The sequence below is a fragment of the Myxocyprinus asiaticus genome, chromosome 15 (genome assembly GCF_019703515.2).
Source record: "Myxocyprinus asiaticus isolate MX2 ecotype Aquarium Trade chromosome 15, UBuf_Myxa_2, whole genome shotgun sequence".
Lineage (NCBI taxonomy): Eukaryota > Metazoa > Chordata > Actinopteri > Cypriniformes > Catostomidae > Myxocyprinus > Myxocyprinus asiaticus.
In genome coordinates, this window is record NC_059358.1 from 5,437,424 (window position 1) to 5,459,834 (window position 22,411).

At 42.1% G+C, this 22,411-nt stretch overlaps 1 protein-coding gene across 1 annotated transcript in view; it reads left to right on the forward strand.

The window, feature by feature from the left end:
- LOC127453076 (CUB and sushi domain-containing protein 3-like) overlaps window positions 1-22,411 on the forward strand; it is a 435,789-nt gene that overhangs the window by 102,634 nt on the left and 310,744 nt on the right. The window contains 1 exon segment of the mRNA XM_051719109.1: window positions 16,699-16,906. Within this exon segment, the coding sequence (XP_051575069.1) occupies window positions 16,699-16,906 (208 nt within the window).

Here is a 22,411-nt window from a genome sequence, read left to right on the forward strand (position 1 = left end):
TGTCTAGCAGATGTTAATTAAAATGCGATGCTTTCCAATTGAAAAGATCTAAAACATGCATCTCGGAGAAGTATGTGTGCTATCTTAGTACTGTTGAAGAGCTGCAAACTTTTTTGCGGCAAATCGCAAGCTTATTTGCATGTGAACATATTAATGAGTGGCAAATTTGCAGCAAGTTTGCCAGAACTCTAAATTTTTGTAAAGAAATAGAAAAAATAGAGCCAGCCTTGGACATACTGGAGATATCTCAGAATCAAGAGGGTACACACTCTGCAAAGTTTTAGAATTGTTGTCATGCAAGCCAATTCTGTCATTTGACTGGCTGATGGACACATGTTTCCAACAACTGTGTTGTCTGTCCATACAAACTCTACAAGGAGAGTCTCGGATTTTGTGCAGGAAGAGTTTTGAATGGCCCCCATGGAATTTCACACTATTTATTCCTGATGTGAGCAAAACCCTGCGGAACATGTCAAGATGTTTGCCTCGCTGTTACAGTTTAGTAAAGCAAACTTATCTTATCTCTCCCCACCTCCTTGCTCATTTAGCTTCCAGTTCCAAAATTGAGTACATCAAAAAACATTTTCACTGAAGAGCTGTTTTTCTCAGAGATATGTTCCAGCCATGTATGATGAAAAATGAAAATGTAATGTATGATGGCAAGCACATTATCATTTCAAAGGTTTTTAAATGCAGGACCCACAGGCTACCAGTCACAGTGCCTGCACCAAAGTTCAAGCAAAACGAGCTGGTGTGGCTCTAGCTACGCAAAAATATTGGCACGAATCAGATAAATAGTTAGGGTGCTTTAAGAAGAATAGTATGGATATATATTTAAAGCAATAAGTTACAAGATGCACAGTGGTAGCACATCTAACATGCTTGTGTTCCATACAACAACAAAAATCCATGGATATTATAACGTAAAGTGCTGAAGATTCAATTCAGTTTTAGATTTGTGTAATTGCATTTTATTTTTATTTTTTTACTCATTGTAGTTTACCATACAATGCTGGATTAGAAAACACCTACACATAGAAGCACTAAAGTCTTTATTCAAATTAATGTGAAAATATCACTTGTTTAATGGACAGCATTGCAGTTGAAAGTGAAAAACTGCATATTGCATAATCATATACTGTAACAAGGCAGGCGAGAAATGAGGATCTAAACGGAGCTTTAATAAAGATAAACAAAGTAACTCCGAATATAAAAAAAAAAAACACAGGAAGGGAAGGGAGTACAGAGCATAACAAACACATGCAAAGACTGACAAACTAACCAGGGGAAACAAGGGCTTAAATACACAAGGGAAAACAAGGAACACCTGGGGAAACAATCAGGGAATGAGGAACACCTGGGGAAACCAATCAAGAAATAAAACTACAAAGGACTACAAAACTAACACAGGAAACAGGAACGGGGAACTTAACAAGAATTTCAACATAAAAGTCTAGACAAAAACAGGGAATACATGACATATACAGTATATATAGTACATATATTATTACAATACAATAATGACATATTTTTCTCCACTTACATGCATACTGTATGTAATCCACTTACATGCATATACATGTAAACAATTTACCATGCAATACTAGATTAGAAAGCCAACTAATTCGAAAATGTCTGTGGTATAAACAGACCGGATTGCAATGCGTAAAAGTGAAGAAATAAAAACTAAAAATACATAATTGCATACTCGATTATAATACATTAATGATATATCATAGCTTAAGATGTGATGAAGTTACTGTGATTTAGGTGACATTTGCTTACAAACATCACATAGATATCTTTAGATAGATTCTAAATCTGAAACATTGGAAAAACAAATGCTCAGTGTTGTTCTAACCTCCAACAGGGAATGCTTTAGCAATGTATTGCAGATGAGTAGACATTCTTAAAAGGACAAAAAGACATCTCAGTGGTCAGGGGTCATATAGCAGTCATTCAAACATTGTATTTATCATTTTCAATCCAATCCTCCAGCAGGAACAAGCCTGTAACCATTTCCTCCAAAGTTATTTCTCCGCTCAAGTTACAAGACAGTGTATTTAGGGATGATAAGTACCTGCTGGCAAAGAATCTCATATATTGCAAATATTGATTTGTATATGTGCTCTATAAGTGTGTCACAGGTGTATGATTCAGCAGCAGCCAGAAAATGCACAGCCTCTTCAGCTACAATCATTATTTTGACACATTGTTCTGGTATATTAAACTCTGTGCCTGAACTCTGTGTTCTTCTAATAATAATGCTAATTACCTGACATTGTTTTCAGCTTAGATCAGATTTGCATAATTGGGTGTTGGGGGAAAAAAAACCAGAAAGAGTTTAAACACAGCCTGCATGCCATCAGTCATCGTTACTCACCAAGAAAATCTTTTGTTTAAGCTATTTGTATTCATATGATTTCAGCACAGAAATGCTACAGGCTTGTAATGCTAATAAGTCTAAATTTAGTTTTGGTTTTTAGTCAAAATATATTCATGATCTGACGTAACTGGTGTGTGTGGCCCTACAAAGTATTTGGACATTTAAGTCAGTCTTAAAATGTCTGAATGACAGTGGATTGGATAACAAACTATCTCAACAAAAGGCATCTGCTAAACAAATGATGCTCAAGATTTTTACAGAACTGTCCCTAATGACAAAGCGTCACTGGGATGATTTTTTTCCTGCACTACCAAAACGTTGTGCTCATTGCTCACAAATGTATGGTTTCTGAAGAATACGAATACAGTAATTTGGAATGCTTTTATCTTGCTTTTTTGTCATTTTTAACATAAATTATTGTGACTGTGCATGTATCTGCTTGGTAAGTATTTTATATTGTTGAGAATTGGTTAGGCTTAGGCGTAGAGGTGTGGTTAGGTGCTCAAAAATATCTATATCCTTGTGCAACCCCCGTCCTCATGCGCTGACTGTGTGTTTTGTCTTTGATATACGCTATGCATAATTTAATTTCATTTAAACCGACTGATCTCAGTTCAGAACACTCTGCGCTGTCATTAAAGTGTTAAATATGGCAAAAAAAACAAAAAAAAACCTTGGTGCCGATCTTAGCGGAGTTTGTCTTTGGGAGAAACATTAAAAAAAACTACATCTGGTAAGGAACCTCATTAAGTTTTTACATTGGAACCTGTTTGAGTCAAAAGATTTGAGTCTCTAGTTTCATCCTTTATGCCATTTTGACAATTTCATCGATTTATCGCGAAACGACACGCTGTTAAACACAGTGACCACAGACGTGGATTATAGGGCTATTTTTCCTTAGAAACTTATTGAGCATTATCACAATGAAAATCAATGCGCTCATCCAGTAGCTGAAAAATTTTGCTTTCAGAGGCTTTAAATGAAGTTAGGATAAAAATAAGGTGCATTTTGAACTGTTCTGAGACTAGTGCAGACAGACAGCACACTGGAGGTTAAGTCATTCACTAAATAGGAAGCAAGGGAGCATCCTATAGCTTTCCTATGCAGCCAAGTGCATTCACTCCTATAAGCACACTAAAAGTTCAGTTTCAGGCTGCAGATGATGTCTGGACCACTCAATATGTTTAGCAGGCATGAGACAATGGTAATCAGTACAAAGATTCAAAATTTATAATGCTAAATTTTATTTTAACATGGTTGGCAGTGATTGGATGATGCTGGCTATTACTTTGAATCAAATTTAATTATGCAATTTCTGATTGGAAAAATGCTTCAGCACTGGCCATCACTGTTTGTTTGACAGTACACAGAGAGAACATTGAGATTTTGTTGCCAAAGTAGAAAAACACACAAAACCCAGCTGTTCGATGTCTGCAATGTCTCAAAATCCCCAAAAAAAAAAAAAAAAAAAAAAAACACTCCTGGAAACATAATAAACAATATGAAACAAAAAAAATCTGACTTTCTATATCTTGGTATTATTTAAAATTTCATAACTTGGTCCAGCTGTCCACATATGAGGACATCAGTTTTTATGAAAACGATTTGCTCTTATTTTATTTTATTTTATTTTTTTTACATGTTTATCAGGGGCTACTAAATTAAAGCCAAAAAGGAAATGGAAAATGCACAAAGCAGTCACAATCAGGTCTCAGGAGGATAAAATAGTGTAATGTAACAAAAAATGTTGTGACTGAATTTACCTGTCTGTTGCATGTTTTATATTTTTGATAATTGGTAAGATTTAGACTTGGGGTTGTGTTAAGGGATCTAAAATATTGATATTGTAATATTATGTTACTACATGAAAGTATTTATAAATATATTAACCTCCTGAGACCCCTGTGTGACTGCTGTGTGCATTTTCCATTTCCTTTTTTGATTTGTTACTAGTAGCACCTAATAAACAAGCAAAATAAATTCTAGAGCAAACAGTTTTCCTTAAAATTGATGTCCGCATACAGTATGTGGACAGTGGGACTAAGTAGTGAAATTTTAAGTAATACCAAGCTATAGAAAGTCCGATTATTTTTTCAGCAAATAGTTTATTATGTGTCCAGGAGTGTTGGCTATTCATGTTTTTGAGATGTTATAGACATTACAGCTGATTTTTATAAAGCTGTATGAATTATTCTTATTCAAAGTAATGGCCAGCATCATCCAATCACTGCCAACCATGTTAAAATAAAATGTTACATTATAAATTCTGAATCTATGTGCTGATTATCATTCTCCCATGTCTGCCAAACATGTTGAGTGATCCAAACATCATCTGCAGCTTGAAACTGAACTTTTGGCCGGATTTTGGGAGAGAATCCACTTAGCTACATAGAAAGCTATAGGATGCACCCTTGCTCCCTTGCTCCCTATTTAGTGAATGATTTAACCTCCAGTGTGCTGTCTGTCTGCACTGGTCTCAAAACAGTTCGAAATGCACCTTATTTTTATCCTAAATCAAATAAAACCTCTGAAAGCAAAACATTTCAGCTTTTGCATGAATACATTTATTCTCAATGTGAAAATGCATAGTAAATATACAGTGTAGGAATGCATTTACTAATGTTAATGAATAGAACCGTAATGTACAGTGATTACAAAAAAAATAAAAAAAAATAAAACAATTATATTAAAATGAAGCGAATTGACCCACAGATGTGTTAATGTTGAAAAATATTCAAAATAACTAACAAGTTTTTTAAACTTTTGAGGGACCGCGGTCCTAATTTCAACATATGTGGACATCATGTTTATCAGCACGCTGACATGCGAAAAATCAACGGATATTTTAAAGCGGCATATCAAACGAAACTAGAGACGCTACTCTTTACAACCAAACAGGTTTCAATCAAAAAACTTAAAGGGGTTTCTTACCAGAGGCACTTTTGTTTGCACTGCGCCCATAGTAGTGGTTCCTGTAAATCAAAGTCATGCTATTATGTCACATGACGCGGTGCACCAGAAGTTAACACTTAACTGACAGTGTAGAGTCTTGCGAACAGTATTCAGTCAGTTTTAATTCATTTAAATTATGTTGTGTTTAACAAAGCCAAAATACAACGTCCACACATGTGGATGCGGGGTTGCACAAGGTTAATAAAACATACTGTATTAAGGTTAAATGTTTGTTAATATCCGAAGATAGCTGAGCCTGTGATGAATCGTCCGAACTGAGGAGAGACTGTTCTGTCTGTGACGTTTTCATGAGATTGCCCTGCTCAGAACTAATTTCACTTAACTAACAGAGTAATTTTGCTATTACTTTAAAGGTATAGTTCACTCATAAACACAAACTGTCATTATTAAAATGTCATTATTTATTCACCCTTTTTTCATTCTTAAACCCATACTGTATGCTGTTATTCTGTCTGTGGAACACACAAGATAATTTACGAATCTTGACACAGTTATTTCCATGTAATGTCAGTGCATAGTGACCAAGTCTCAAGCTCCAAAATAAACTGAAGACACCATAAAAGCACCATAAAACTAGTCCTTACAACTTATGTGCCATTAACCAAGTCTTCTGAAACCACATAGCTTTGTGTGAGGAACCAATTGAAATTAAGTCATAAGCTGTATTTTATTCAGTAAGAAAGGCTATTTATGGAAGACACAGAGTTGATGTCTATGTATAGCATTCTAAATTTGTCTCTTATAAGGTTCTTTTTTTTTATTAGGATGCTTCCTTAGATGGCATCTGCCTAGGATGTATACAACAAGGAAGCTCACTAGGTTTTGAAACAGATCTTAATCGTCTGTGTGGTGCAGGTTTGGACCCTCGTGTGGCTCGAAATCATTTATTATTCCCTCCTCGCATGAGCTGTCGGGAGAGTCCTGTGATAAAGCATGAGTTTGCCCAAAATAGCTTTTTTGAGCAGAAATGTAGACATATAAGGCAATTTGCAGCTTTGAGAACATGGATTGCCAGCAGACATGAATAGATACGTATAAAGCTGAGGCTTTCGGAAAATTTTTGTAGTTAATGCTCTGCTGCTTTGAAGCATCTGAATACTCAAATGCACCTGCTGTCCAGAGCAATGAAAATAATAAGATCTGCACTTCTATATGTGCTTTCAAAATAATAATATGTATGATGTAATTTACAAATCAGGCAATCATATATCTCACTCTCATGAGGATATGGATCTGTTCAGATAAAATTATAGGAATGAAAGTCACTTCCTCTTGAACCTTACAGTACGGAATTAATCTACTATGCCATCTGTTTGTTTGTTTGTTTGTTTGTTTGTTTGTTTTTTTGTCCAAACTCAGTCTTTAAACCTTTAAAGATATAGTTATAGCCATACTGAATGTTTTTATTTTTTTCTGTGGAATACTTGGAAGATTTTTGAAGTATGTTTTCCCATCTTTTTTCAAATTTCCTTCTCCATTCTGCAAATTCAAACTGGCATTTTTTTATAATCTGACCATGATTGCAAACCATGTTCAACATAGTCTCATGACAACTTGTAAGAATTTGTAGTAGATGACGAAATTGCAAGATATTCATATGACAAAATGTATGACTTTTAGGTTAGCAAACAGAATATTAAATCTATACAATACAGGAATACAATTTTAGCCAACCTCCATTTCAGCACTTTAATAGTTAGGTTTAGGTTTTGGGTTAGAGGATAAACGTAGAAAAAAACAATGTAATCACATTGTTCGTTGGTGCGTTCATTTTTTCCTATGGTAGTAAATAGATTTTGCATGAGCCAACTGGTACGATTTCTTAAATCTTAAAGCAGAGTTTTTGACATTATAAAGCTCATTAGGTGAGTGTATTTTGGAGAAGTGTTTGGATGAGACACTTTTGTCTTGTCCTGCGTGAAGCTAAATAGATTAATTAACTGACACTGTGTCTCTTTTCAAGCTAGACTTGGGCAGCATAGATTTTATTTTGTTTTTGAGTAATACATGCTTACAAAACCCAAATAATACTCATTAAAACAATCATGCTGTTCTTCAGAACACAACTAGCAATTAGTGCGATAAACCCAATGTAAAATAATTGCTCTTATTATTGTTTGTTGTTTTGTCAGGAAAAATAGTTTGTTTTGGAGGAGCTTCACCCTTGCTGTGTGATGCTCATAATCTGTCATAATCATAATGTTTGCAGCAACTTCGAGTCAACAATCTTGACACTAAATGTGCTTTATTTCTTTCTTTCTTTTTATTTTTTTGGGAACACACCAGACAAATACAATATTCCTACTTGACAGATGTGTACTGAGAAATTACTCTAAACGGTAAAACAGCATGTTTTTAACAAAACAGAAACTGTTAATCATTTTTGAAAGTTCAGACTAGCTGACATTGGATTGGCTGAAAGGTTTTTAAAAAGTGGGTTTTTGGAGACAGGATGTGTGGTTGCAGGAATGGGGCTGGTCTAATTCATGTCTAGCAAAAGTTAGCAAAATGGCACCTTTAATCTCTCATAGCTTTGCAAAAGTCCTACATTTTTATTTACTTTTTATTTTCAGTTAGTCATTGCAGTTTAGTTTTCATTAGTTTTCACTCTATGACTGCTAGTTTTAGTTTAAATTTCCATTTTTTACTCTTTTTCAGTTTCCATTCAGTTTTTAGTTAGTTTTTGATTTTAGTTTTACACCATCTCTGCGACCAGTGTGTTGCATCAGGTCAAAAGTAATAGAACCCCATTATAATTAATGATGCTGTCTACATTGGAAGTGTCCGTTGCGGCGCAATCCATCGCACCAATAATAAACGGGTGTCCCGTTCCATTTTGTGCTGCACGCGCTGGAACTTCTACACAAATTAAATGGTTTAGAATGTGTTGACGTGTCCAGTGTAGACAGCCTCAAGCCATTGCGTTGCGTTGCATTGCATCAATGGAAGTGCCCAGTGTAGACAGGGTGGTAGTATTTTATGGCTTCCAAAGTTGATGCTGTATCAGTTAAATGTATTCCGGGTCCAATACAAATTAAGCTCAGTTGACAGCATTCATGGCATAATGTTGATTCCCACAAAACATTATTTTCACTCCTTCCTCCTTGTCTTTAAAAAAGCAAAAATTGAGGTTACAGTGAGGCACTTACAGTGGAAGTGAATGGAGCCAAGTTTTGGAGGGTTTAATGGTAGAAATGTAAAGCTTTTAATTTTATAAAATGACTTGCATTAATTATTCTGTTAAAACTCATGTATTATTTGAGCTGTCAGGTTGTTTAAATTGTCTTTTTGGAGTTTCTGGGTTTGTTGACATTACATCGTCATGGCAACGAAGTTGTAAAATTGGCTATAACTTTGCACAGAAAAGGTTAGTAAGCGATTTTATCACACTAAAATCATGTTTACATGCATATTGTTTATGTCTTGTGGCTATACTCTTGAAAAAATGTTCAAAAATTGGCCCCCATTTACTTCCATTGTGAGTGCCTCACTGTAACCTCGAGTTTTGCTCTTTCCATTCCTCTGGGAAAATCATTCAATATTCATGTGTGTATTGATAATTGTTAATGGTATTCAACTTCTTAATTTCAGAGTGTGGAATTAGTTCCCAATCTGTCACTCACTCGACGTTGTGTCGATGTAGTGACACTAGGGGTCACTATTGGGAGCCCAAGACACCTCTGGTCTTTGATAAAAAGGCCAATGAAAATGGGCGAGTGGCATTTGCATGCCACTCCCCCAGACATACGGGTATAAATGGAGCTGGTATGCAACCACTCATTCAGATTTTCTCTTCGGAGCCGAACGGTCATGCTCACTGAGCTGAATTCCCACGACTGTTCATTCACCTCTGCTGGATCTGACGGCGCATTTCAGCGGCTTCTCCCTCCTCTGCACTGGTGCACTGCAGAGAATATCCCTGGGCGCTTCGGCAGAAATAAAAGAGTATATTTCTCTAAAAGAGTATATTTCTCTAAAAGAGTATGTATCTCTAAAAGAGCGGCACACACGGAACATCTTTTTAAAGACGCAACTTTTTAAAGATGCCTTTGCTTTGTGTGTTATTCCTGGTTGCGCTCGTTATCTCTCGCCTTCTGATGGTCACGATCACTGTCTTTTGTGTCTGGGCACTGCTCACATGAAGACAGCGTTCGTGGATGGGTCATGTACTCATTGCGAGAACATGTCCATGGCAACGATGCGGTCGTGGCTTACCTTCGTAAGAAAGGAAGCCATCCCAGAGGCTCCCTGCCTCGGTCCTTCTACCCACGGGTATGAGGCCAGCACGGCTAGCACTGGGGGCGATTTGGGACCCCAATGGGACCACCTCCGCCGGGTATCCCCCCACGGACCTCCCATTCCCCAGCACGCTCGTCTGCCCCGATCGGGCTTCCGGATGAGTCCACCGGCTAGTCTCACGGCGAGTTTGACCTTTTATTCAGAGCCCGCGATAGTGATGAGCTCTCAAGCGCAGCACCGGAGAGCGGGCTCGTCCAGTCGGACGCGGAAGCCTCAGCTGGGCTCCTCCCTTCGGGTGTGGTCGCCCAGTCACAGGCTGACGCAGAGATGATGACATGCTTTCCCGGGCAGCCGCAAGCGTCAGGCTAGAGTGGAACCCTCTGCTCTCCCCTGAACCCTCGCGGCTCGATGATTGGTTCCTGGGCTCGTGGCGCCACTCAAAGCCACGCCTTGCCCCCATTCCTTTCTTCCCGGAAGTGCATGAAGAGCTGACAAGGTCGTGGGAGGCACATTTACTGCCCAGTCCCGATCTTTCAGCTTCCCCACCCTCACTACCCTCGATGGTGGGGCAGCCAAGGGCTATTCGGCAATCCCCCCGGTGGATAAAGGCACTCGCGGTGCACCTATGCCCGCAGAGTGGCGCCACCTGGTGCGGGCGCCCAAAGCTCCCGTCCAAGGCCTGTAGGTTTACGTCATCTCTGATAGCCAAGGCCTACGGTGCCGCTGGACAAGCCGCCTCTACCCTGCACGCCATGGCTCTCCTGCAAGTCCGCCAAGGTGCTAAAGGAACTGCACGAGGGTAGGAGCTGCCCACCGGCTCCACTGCAGCCCGCCCCTGCGGCCCGGCCCTGGCGTGGAGCCCACCACAGGAAGCAGACGCCACCCGTCTTGCGGCCACCAAGAACCCACGAAAGGCTTCGAAGCGCCCCTGAGATGGGCGACCCAGGGACGACGAAACCCGCTGCTCTGGAGCTGGTAAGCAGACCACTCCATCCCCCGGTCGAGGGCCGGGAGGAGAATCTTTTGTTACCTTTGCATTTAATTGCGCTGCATGCCCAAGGGCTGTAGTACCCAAGAGTTCAGCAAGAGCGGTTTCCTTTTTCCCTGGGTCACGTATCCAGTGTGCACAGCCATCATCACGACCACCGTCCACCACTCTATTTGACAGATTTGGTGCTCCAGCGGCGGTCTCCCCATCCCTGAGCGCCTAGCTGTGGCATAAATCTGCCCCCGATGTGACAGTCTCCACGAGTCACGAGGACAGGCCTCTTCCTCCCCCATCCCAGGCTGTTACGGGGGTGGTCACAAGGAGCCAGGTAAGTACTTCGATGTCCCTGAACACAGCACGGCCACGACACGGTGTGGCACCTCAGGCTCTGCCCCGCCGCGAGGCTCCACCCGCCGGTACGTCTGACGAGATTGTCCCTCCGGCCGAGATGAAGAAGGGGTTTTACAGCTCCTACTTCATTGTACCGAAAAAAGGCGGTGGGTTGCGGCCAGTATTGGACCTGTGAGTACTGAACCGGGCTTTACACAGACTCCCGTCCTAGATGCTGATGCAAAGACGCACTCTAGCAAGCGTCCGGCATCAAGATTGGTTCGTGGTGGTAGACCTGAAGGATGCGTACTTCCACGTCTCGATTCTACCTCGACACACACCCTTCCTGCGGTTTGCATTCGAGGGTTGGGCGTATCAGTACAAGGTCCTCCCTTTCGGTCTGCCCTTGTTCTCTTGCATATTCACGAAGGTCGCAGAGGCAGCCCTTGCCCTGCTAAGGGAAGTGGGCATTCACATCCTCAACTATCCTGATGGTTGGCTAATCCTAGCTCGCTCTCGGGATGTGTTGTGTGCACACAAGGACCTGGAGCTCTCGCACCTCAGCTGACTAGGGCTTTGGGTCAACTGGGAAAAGAGCAAGCTCCTCCCGGTTCAGAGCATCTCTTTTCTCGGTTTGGAGTTGGGTCTCATTGACGGCGTGTCTCATGAACGAGCACGCACAGTCGGTGCTGACTTGTTTGAAGGCGTTCAAACAGAAAACAGCTGATCCACTGAATTTTTTTCAGAGGCTCCTGGGGCATATGGCATCCTCAGTGGTGGCCACCCCACTCAGGTTGATGCATATGAGACCACTTCAGCACTGGCTTCAGACTCGAGTCCCTTCCAGCCCAACGACACCACAGTGACTGCTCGAATTTCTGCCTGCCTGGCAGACATCTCGGCCTGGATGAAGGAGCACCACCTGCAACTCAACCCAGCCAAGACTGAAATCTTTGTCTTTCCAGCCAACCCTGCTTCTTAACACAACATCACTGTGCAGCTGGGTGCAACTACAGTCACGCCTTCCAAATCAGTCAGAAATCTAGGGGTAACCATTTACAACAGACTAAATTTCACAGACCACATCTCAAAGACCGCAAGATCATGTAGATTTACACTTTACAATATCAGGAAGATAAGACCCTTCCTCTCTGAACATGCCACACAACTGCTTGTCCAGTCACTTGTCATAACTAGACTGGACTACTGTAACGCTCTCATTGCAGGCCTCCCTGCATGTGCAATTAGACCCCTGCAAATTATCCAGAATGCAGCAGCACGTCTGGTCTTTAATGAACCAAAGAGAGCACGTTACACCACTCCTTGTCTCTCTCCACTGGCTGCCGGTTGATGCACGTATCAAATTCAAGGCTCTGATGCTGGCATACAGAACAGTCACTGGGTCTGCTCCAGCATACCTAAAATCATTTAAGCAGAGCTACACGCCCACTAGAAGCCTGCAGTCAGCTAAGGAACTTCACCTTGTTGTACCAACACAAAGAGGCACCAAAACACTTTCCCGGACTTTCAGCTTCATCGTACCACGTTGGTGGAACGACCTTCCCAACTCCATCCGTGAAGCTGACTCACTCTCTGTCTTCAAAAAATGACTAAAAACACATCTTTTCCATGAGCATTTAACCAGTCATTAAAAAAAAAAAAATCCTGTTGCACTTTATTCTGTTTTGAATACTATTATGATGCTAGTGAAACTTGGTAATACAGCACTTTTCATACCACTGTCTCCTTAAGATGATTCGCTTATGTTTTCCTCTTTTGTAAGTCACTTTGGATAAAAGCGTCTGCCAAATGAATAAATGTAAATGTAAATGAGTCCCGAGATGGGCATGGTGCCGCGGGACACATCGCGTGGTCATCACGCTGGTCTGTCACCGCCTCTTCAGCCCTTGGACCGATCTCACGTTTCTACGGGCAGGCGTTCCCCTAGAGCAGGTCTCCAGGCGCATTGTGGTCACAACAGATGCCTCCAAAATGGGCTGGGGTGCTGTTTGCAATAGGCACACAGCTGCCGGCTTATGGATGGGCCCGTGGCTGCATTGGCACATCAACACCCAGATGTGGTTCTCGGGCCTCACGCTCCTCGCGACAGCCCCCCCCCGGCGAATTCCCCTGAGGAAGGACCTTCTTTCTCAGGGACGGGGCACCATCTGGCACCCGCAACCAGACCTCTGGAATCTCCATGTCTGGCCCCTGGACGGGACACGGAAGACCTAAGCGGTCTACCGCCCGCAGTAGTAGACACGATCACTCAGGCTAGGGCCCCCTCTACGAGGCGCCTGTATACCTTTAAGTGGCGTCTGTTCACTAAGTGGTGTTCTTCCCGACGGGAAGACCCCCAGAGATGCACAGTCGGATCAGTGCTTTCCTTCCTGCAGGAAAGGTTGGAAGGGCAGCTGTTCCCTTCCACCTTGAAGGTGTACGTTGCTGCTATAGCAGCACACCACGACACAGTGGACGGTAAGTCCTTAGGGATGCACGACCTGATCATCAGGTTCCTGAGAGGTGCCAGGAGGCTGAACCCCTCCAGACCGCGCCTCGTTCACTCATGGGACCTCTCTGTAGTTCTTCAGGGTCTACAGAGAGCCCCCTTTGAGCCTTTGCAGTAAGCTGAGCTTAAGGCACTCTCCTTGAAGACTGCCCTCCTGACTGCGCTCACTTCCATCAAGAGGGTAGGAGACCTGCAAGCATTCTCTGTCAGCAAAACGTGCCTGGAGTTCGGTCCGGGCTACTCTTACGTGATCCTGAGACCCCGACCGGGCTATGTGCCCAAGGTTCCCACGACCCCTTTTAGGGACCAGGTGGTGAACCTGCGAGCGCTTCCCCAGGAGGAGGCAGACCCAGCCCTGTCGTTGCTGTGTCCACTGCGCACTTTACGCATCTATTTGGATCGCACGCAGAGCTTTAGGATCTCTGAGCAGCTCTTTGTCTGCTTTGGTGCACAGCGGAAAGGAAGCACTGTCTCCAAGCAGAGGATCGCCCACTGGCTCATTGATGCCATAGCTATGGCATATCACGCCCAGGACGTGCCGCCCTCGGTAGGGCTACGAGCCCATTCTACCAGGGGTGTAGCGGCCTCCTGGGCCCTGGCCAGAGGTTCCTCTCTAACAGACATTTGCAGAGCAGCAGGCTGGGCAACACCCAACACCTTACGAGGTTCTACAACCTCCGGATGGAACTGGTTTCATCCCAGGTAGTGGCATGCAATACAAGTGGATAAGCCCGGGATAGCCAGCTGGGTGTATCACTTGCACATAGCGCCTTTCACCTCCTCTGAGCTGAAGACGTGTGCCATTAATTCCCAGTAGTGTTCACAAACTATGTTACCTGGTTGACTTCCTCCGAGCCCTGTGGCAATCGAGTGTTCGGAGAGACTCGCTGCCAGCCCAGTACACATGCTAACTAAGAGCCCTGTTCTGGGGTAGGTGCTCCACATGTGGCGGTTCCCTGTAAGGTAACCCCATGCGATGTATATCTTCCGCTAATTCGTTTCCCTGTTGGTAAACTGCATCTTCCTTGGGCAGAGCCCCCTCTGTGTGGTCTCCGTGGTGTCCTCCCTTTGGGAGGGACACCCCCTGACTAGACCTGGTCGGCCCAGTTAGATAATCCCCCTTTTTTTTAGGGAGTGAAAAAAAAGAAGGGGAAAAGAGGCCACGACTGGGCTAGCCTGTCTCAATCTTTTGGGTAGTCGACTTGTCCCCAAAGGGCTGTTCGACACTCATAACTATGTTGGGGGAGGTTACGTGTCGGCCTGGTGCGCTGGCTACGAGGCACACAGTTGTCTGCCCATCACACACCGCCAGTTCACGTAACACAGTTCAGCCAGTTGCGGCGTTCTGTATAGGGACCCCTAGTGTCACTACATCGACACAACGTCGAGTGAGTGACAGATAAGGAATGTCATGGTTACTTACGTAACCTCCGTTCCCTGATGGAGGGAACGAGACATTGTGTCCCTCCTGCCACAACGCTGAACTACCCGCTGAAATGGCCAGACCTTGTCTCGGCTCCTCAGCATAAAACCTGAATGAGTGGTTGCATACCAGCTCCTTTTATACCCGTATGTCCAGGGGAGTGGCATGCAAATACCACCCGCCAATTTTCATTGGCCTTTTATCAAAGACCAGAGGTGTCTTGGGCTCCCAAGAGTGACCCCTAGTGTCACTACATCAACACAACATCTCATTCCCTCCATCAGGGAATGGAGGTTACGTAAGTAACCATGTCGTTTTTTGCTTGACTATTGAAGGGGATGAAATATGTGATTTCTCCATTAGATTGTACAATGAAGCTATTCCAAATGTGCCAAAACTTCCATCAAACCTCTGAAATGTTTTTGTGAGCTTGTGAGAATGAAACAGAATACAATACATGCCTATAACTTGATTTGATGGAGCCTGTATGACTGTAAATCCAAACTCTCCAGTCTTGTACTGTCGCAGGAAAGCAGTTCCGAGTTTAAGAACAAATACTCTCTCTTGTTCTGAACTGTTTGTGTTCAAATGACAGTCAAACTCTCTTTCTAAAATATAATGAGCTACATATGTAAGCAGCATTTTAAGGGATCGAGAGCCTTCTCTTGATGGAAAGACTTTTGGAAAAAGGTTTCAAATGTTTTTATACATTGTATATTAGAAACCAAAATAAATTCAATATTTTTTTATTTTTTTTATTTTTTTACTTTAGTTTTGGAGTAATGAAAATGTATTACTTTAATTTCAGTTTTTCCCGGGGGGCCTGGGTAGCTCAGCGAGTATTGACTCTGACTACCACCCCTGAAGTCACGAGTTTGAATCCTGGGAGTGCTGAGTGACTCCAGCCAGGTCTCCTAAGCAACCAAATTGGCCCAGTTGCTAGGGAGGGTAGAGTCACATGGGGTAACCTCCTCGTGGTCACTATAATGTGTGATTCTCGCTCTCAGTGGGGCACGTTGTGAGTTGTGTGTGGATGCCACGGAGAATAGCGTGAGCCTCCACATGCGCTAGGTCTCCGCGGTAAAGCACTCAACAAGCCACGTGATAAGATGCGTGGATTGACGTCTCAGACGCGGAGGCAACTGATATTCGTCCTTCACCACCCGGATTGAGGCGAGTCACTACGCCACCATGAGGACTTAGAGCACACTGGGAATTGGGCATTCCAAATTGGGGAGAAAAGGGGAGAGAAAAAAAAGACAATTTCAGGTTTTCCCAGATATGTTAGTTTATTTATTTATTTATTTATTTTAGTTAAACAAATACTTTTTTTTTTTTAATAATTTGGTTTGTTTAGTTTTCATCAAAAAATAAAATAAATAAAAAATAAATAAATAATCAGTTACACAAATGGCCAGTTTTCCATTAATTCTAAGTTAGACAGTTTTATTTTATAGCACTTTTCCTAATAGTAGTAATATTGTTTCTTTACAAAGAATAGTGCCTTAACACAGCTAGTAAGCAAGTGAAATGTGATAAGGAAAAACTCTCTAAAATGGTTAGGTAAAATGAGGAAAATCCTTGGAAGAAATCAAGGTGCACACCAGTTAGTGTGGAATCATCTGTTATAGTTATACCCACCCCAAAAATTAACTGTGGCTGGTTGATTTGCATTCCAATCGGACGACCCCTTCAATGGTTCTTGGGCAGAAATATGTGTACAGTGGACCAGACACTATAAAGTCAAAAGTTGAAATCTGCAAGATCACTATGTAGCAGCCAGCTACTGTGCTGTTAGATACAATACAGGTACAATATGTGTTAATTCTTTCTTTTGTTTTGGCCAATAGCTGAAGACACATGTGGTGGAACATTCCGAGGGTCAAGTGGAATTATCTCCAGTCCAGACTTTCAGAAGGACTATCAGAACAGTGGAGAATGTACATGGACCATCCTTGCTGATCCAGGAGACACCATCTCACTGGTCTTCTCTGAATTCCAGATGGACAGCAAGATCGACTCTTTAGAAGTGGAGGGTTCCGATCCACCAACAATATGGTGAGCATTTTATCTGATTATGCTATGGCTCTGTGGAATACTTGATTCTCATTGGTCAGTTGCAGCATTCTGAAGTAAAACATGTTTGTATTATGACTGCTAAAGTGTATATTTGACCCAGACTGAAGGTTTTTAAGGTTAATGCTCTATTGAGTTTTAAATGGACAAAACCTACCTACCTCCCTACCCTAAACCTGAACCTAACCGACAGTGTCATAAAAAGTAAATGTGAGATGAAAAACGCTATTGCTGAAGCAACCACTTAATTTTGTGGTGCCGTTCTGACACTTTCTACTTACTGTACGTGTCAACTTGCTGTCAGCCCTTCAGGACTCATACCCCGGTCATTTGCATTTGAACAAGCTTTTAAACATAGTTGGCTGTGTAGTGCAAACATTAAAACGTATAACCGAACATTCATGCACTATATTTAAAGTTTTTTTATGTCATTAGATTGCATTGTGAGGAACAGGGTGAAAAGTTAGTGATTGTGAAATGATAATCTGCAATTTTCCTCGTGATTTGTGTGAAAGTGAATAAACGTTATTGTTGTTGTAGTGCCTCTAATGTCCTCTAAGTGCCTATAACGAGCCACGAAAAAATTATTTTGCAAAAAATGTAGTTATAGCAACATGATTCTACAAGTATTCAATAATTTCAACTCAAATGTTACGTATTTATGTATTTGCCTAATTATATGCAGACTAATGTACAGACATCCCTTTGTGTTTGTTTTTTAATCTTCCTTTAAAATACTGTATAATTACATGAACCGATAGTTTCTAGTCCATTCCACTGGGAAAATTATTCAATATTCATGTGTGCATTGATAATTGTCAATAGTATTCAACATCTTAATTTCAGAGTGTGGAATTAGTTTTCTGCTTGACAATTGAAGGGGATGAAATGTGTGATTTCTCTGTTAGATTGTCCAAAGAAGCTATTCCAAAGGTGTCAAAACTTCCATCAAACCTCTGAAATGACTTGGTGAGCATGTGAGAATGAAACGGAATACAATACATGCCTATAACTTGATTAAATGGAGCATGTATGACTGTTAATCCAAACTCCCCAATCTTGTACTGTCGCAGGAAAGCAGTTCTGAGTTTAAGAACAAATACTTTCTCTTGTTCTGAACTGTTCAAGTTCAAATGACAGTCAAACTCTCTTTTCCAAAATATAATGAGCTACCTATATAGACAGCATTTTAAGGGATTGAGAGCCTTCTCTTGATGCAAAGGCTTTTGGAAAAGGTAGAAGCATAATTATGCTGGCTTCAAAGGGGCCGTTCACACGAAAAGCTAGACTTAGCGCATCGAGTAGAACAGAAAGCAGGTGTCTCGAGATGCATTTTTAAAAGTTAATGTTAACTAGACATGGTATCTAAAAAAATGTGGCGCTTCTGCGTGAGACACTGAAAAAACAGCGAGACATGGTGCAATGGTCAAAGATGTCAGTCTAGCGCATGTTCAGCCTACATAGATAACTGTCATGATCCTTCTCTGTCTTCTGTCCTTGTCAGATTTCCGTCTGTGTGAGTTTGTTTTATGTATGAGCACATGGCTTAGACTAATGTTTTCGTTTGCCATGTGCTCGCCCAACTCGCCCCCTAGTTCCCTCTGGCCTCACTCCTAGTTTAGTCCTCGTAATGTTGATGTGAGGCATCGGCTGTTCCCGCTAGCGACCGCCAGGTGGCGTTGGCCATTCCCACTGCCGATCGCCAGGAGGTGTTGGCCTTTCCCATCACCCATCAGACACCAGCAACCACTCTGTTGCTTAGTCCAGTGGCCGGCACTCATCAGACACCAGCTACCATTCTGTTGCTCAACCAAGTAGCCAGCACCTGTCACACACTCGACACCAGTATGTTGCTCAGTCCAGTAGCCAGCACCTGTCAGACACCAGCCACCAGTATGTTGCTCAGTCCAGTAACCAGCACCTGTCAGACACCAGCCACTAGTCTGTTGCTCAGCCCAGTAACCAGCCACCAGTCTGTTGCTCAGCCCAGTAACCAGCACCCGTCAGACACCAGCTACCAGTCTGTTGCTCAGTCTGTTTAGTCCCCAGCGGATTCTATTTACTCAGTCCTGTCCCCAGTGGTAGTCGACCTGTCTGACCCAGTCCTGTCCCCAACAACTACCTACCAGTCTGTCCAGTCCTCTGTTGCGACTACTGACCTCACCTGCTGCTCAGCAGCTCGGACTTTGCCTTGGTCTCTGGTTTCGTCTCTGGCTCTGCCCTGGCCTCCCAGTCCATCTAGGCCTCCAGACCATCTCCAGCTCTGCCATGGCCTTCCGGTCCACAGACTGGCCCAGACTGTTCCCCTGGTTTCCCCACCCACCCTCCCTGGTCTGTCATCTGTCCCTCGGCCTGGCCCATTCCTTTCCCCTGGCCTTCCCCACTCACCCCCTCCTCTATCTGCTTTCTGCCCTTCTGGTCCTCTGCCCACTCCCTGGGCCAATCCATCAGTCCTGTCGGGTGTGGATGCCAAGAGGCGTCTGTTGAGGAGGGCGTCTGCCTTACTGAGGCGTCTACCTTACTGTCCTTGTCAGTTTTTTGTGCACGGCACGACACAGTATCTAAAAAAAATGTGGCACTTCTGCGTGAGAAAAAACAGCGAGACATGGTGCAACGGTCAAAGATGTCAGGCTAGAGCATGTTTAGCCTACATAGATAACTGTCATGATCCTCTTCTGTCTGTCTTTCTGTCTTTGTCAGTTTTTCTGCTGTGTGAGTTTGTTTGAGCACATGGCTTAGGCTAATGTTTTTATTTGCCATGTGCTTTCCCAATTCTACCCCCTTGTTCCCTCTGGCCTCACTCCTAGTTTAGTCCTTGTTATGTTGATTGTCTGCACCTGTTCCTCATGTATGTTCCTCTATTTATTGTGCCCTCTTTCCTCTTGTGGTTGTCGACTCATTTTGTGAGTATTCTCATCTGTCCTAGTTCCAGTCATGTTCCTGTTTCTGGTCGGTCCTAGTTATTTGTTTATATTCTGGTTTGTTTCATTTTGTTTTTCTCTCCCTTGTGAGAGTTTTGTGTTCCCTGTTTGTTTCAGTTGTTTAATAAAAGTATTTTATTTTACTCATTCCTGCACTTAGGTCCTCCTTTCTGCTTACTTTATGTAATAACCATTGAAAAGGAGTGCAGATAGACAAACGTGCATGAGCGTCTCTCAAGATACCTCTTTCTGGACAAATTTTAAGGCAGAATAGCATGTATCCTTCACAGAAAATCCTGAAATGTCAATTATTAATATAATTCATTAAATACTGAAAAGTATTTATAGTTTAATTTAATTAAGGATGACACTCCTAGACGTTAGCAGATATACTTGTTAAAAATGTACGGTCTTTCTCTTCTGGGAAAACAGACAGAACATTTTGATGTACTACACAGATTTTTGTCCAAAGAAATCTTGGACAAAATTTTGGACAATGAATATAACACTGAAAGACACTGAAAAACAATGAGACAGTGCAACAGTCAAAGACATTCATCTAGAGCATGCTTACATAAAAAAAAAGAAAGAAAATGTAGATGGATGAAAAAACAGTTTGTTGTGAACTGCCCCTTAGAATGTAGCTGCATATCTAGGCGGTAGACAACAATAAAGCACATTAGGTTTTGGAAAATAGTCTAAAAGTGCATGTTTATGCAGGGAACATTATTTTATGTGCACTATTCAGGTATGGCGATGAAGTTGCTTGTTGGTGGCTTCATTGATTTGGTCAAGTCATCACTGTAAATGACATGACAAATGAAGCTAAGATTTGCTTGGCCAGAATCAACTTCTCTCTAATATTGTGCAAGCCAAACAAACAAATCAATGGTTTTGCTGGACTGACCTTTATATAATTCAGCCATACTTCCTGTGTATGTTAGAAAGGGCGAAAACAGCATCTTGTAAGTTACAAAGCACTCAGAGAAAGGGGCAAAACCAAAGGGATTTCTCTCGCTCTTCACTGGTGAAAGGGCTTTCTGTGTTTGGAAAGTATATTACTCATCTTTTTGTCTTTGATGGAACATGCTACAGGACTTAAATAAGACATCTGGGGCCACATTTTCCAAGCATAACATGACATTGTTTCTTGGTCAGGTTTCTGTACATAAAGCTTTAGTAGGGTTGGATGTTATTACGATGTTATTCTGTGCAACAGTATAAATATGTCAACCACTGCGGTTATGCTATACCATTTATACCAATTTAAACTTTTATACCAATTTAAACATTTCTTGTTGTTGTTAACTTTCCAGAAAAAATAAATGCATCATGAATCATGATATATCCTGTCACTGGGATATAAAATTTCTTGTACTGTGATGTAAGATTTTGGTCAGACTAACCCTTAAGCATTAGTAAGGCTCAGATTCTGAGCCCAAATCTGATGTTATTCAAACCACAAGGTCAACACTTCAGCGAATTTTGGGAATATGGGCTAAATGTGTCTGTTTCTCATCTCAGTATTGTGACTCTTTCTAGGATGAAGACAAATGGCATGTTCTTGTGAGGCTTATGCATCATTTAAAGAGAACCGTTCTCCTGTGTTTCCTCGTTTCCCCACACAACCCATTCTGAGAGACATGACCGAATGAAGTCTTTTGTATCTGTTCGCTCCTCAGAGGTTTTACAATCTGGCAGTGATTGGGGCTGCCCATCGCATGCAAGATTTGTCCCACTTACTTAAGCCACAGTGACAAAAAATGAATAAATAAACCACACACACACACACACAAACACACGCACACACACACACACACTCACACAGACGCAGACGCAGATTATGTTGAATGGTGAAAGAAGGTTAAAAGCTGGCAGTGTCATGCATGTCGCCATTATTGTGTGATGGTTTCTTTGTGAAACATTACTTTATGTGTTGCTCCTTGGTTGTGAAGTGCAGCCGAAATCAGTCATTTGATTTTGAAAATAAGGGGCTTTAAAAGTGAGCCGCTTGCCTGATGTAATTTAACACTAATAGAGGTGGAAGCTTTTGCTCTTTCAGCACATTGATCGGTTTGGATACAGTGTCACTGCAAATTCTGTGCTAATTTTTTAATGGTGCTTAACTACCGAAGCATCCATCCATCCATCCATCCATCATCTATCTATCTATCTGTCTGTCTATCTGTCTGTCTATCTATCTACCTATCTATCTGTCATCTAGCTTTCTGTCTGTCTTTCTGTCTGTCTCTTGACCATCTATCCATCTGTCTGTCCATCTGTCCACCTTTATGTCTGTCTGTCTCTTGACCATCTATCATCCGTCTGTCCGTCCATTCAACCATCCATCCGTCTGCCTGCCTTCCTGTCAGTCTGTAAAAAAAATATACAAATCAAGTTAGTTAGTCTTGCTTTTTATCTTTATCTTTTTCCATCTCTTATCTTTCTAATACCCTCTTCAGAAAGACAGGGGGAGTTAGATTGTGTGTGTGTGTGTGTAGAGAGAGAGAGAGAGAGAGAGAGAGAATCCATTTCCTGCATGCCATTGGTGCTTGATTTATTTGTG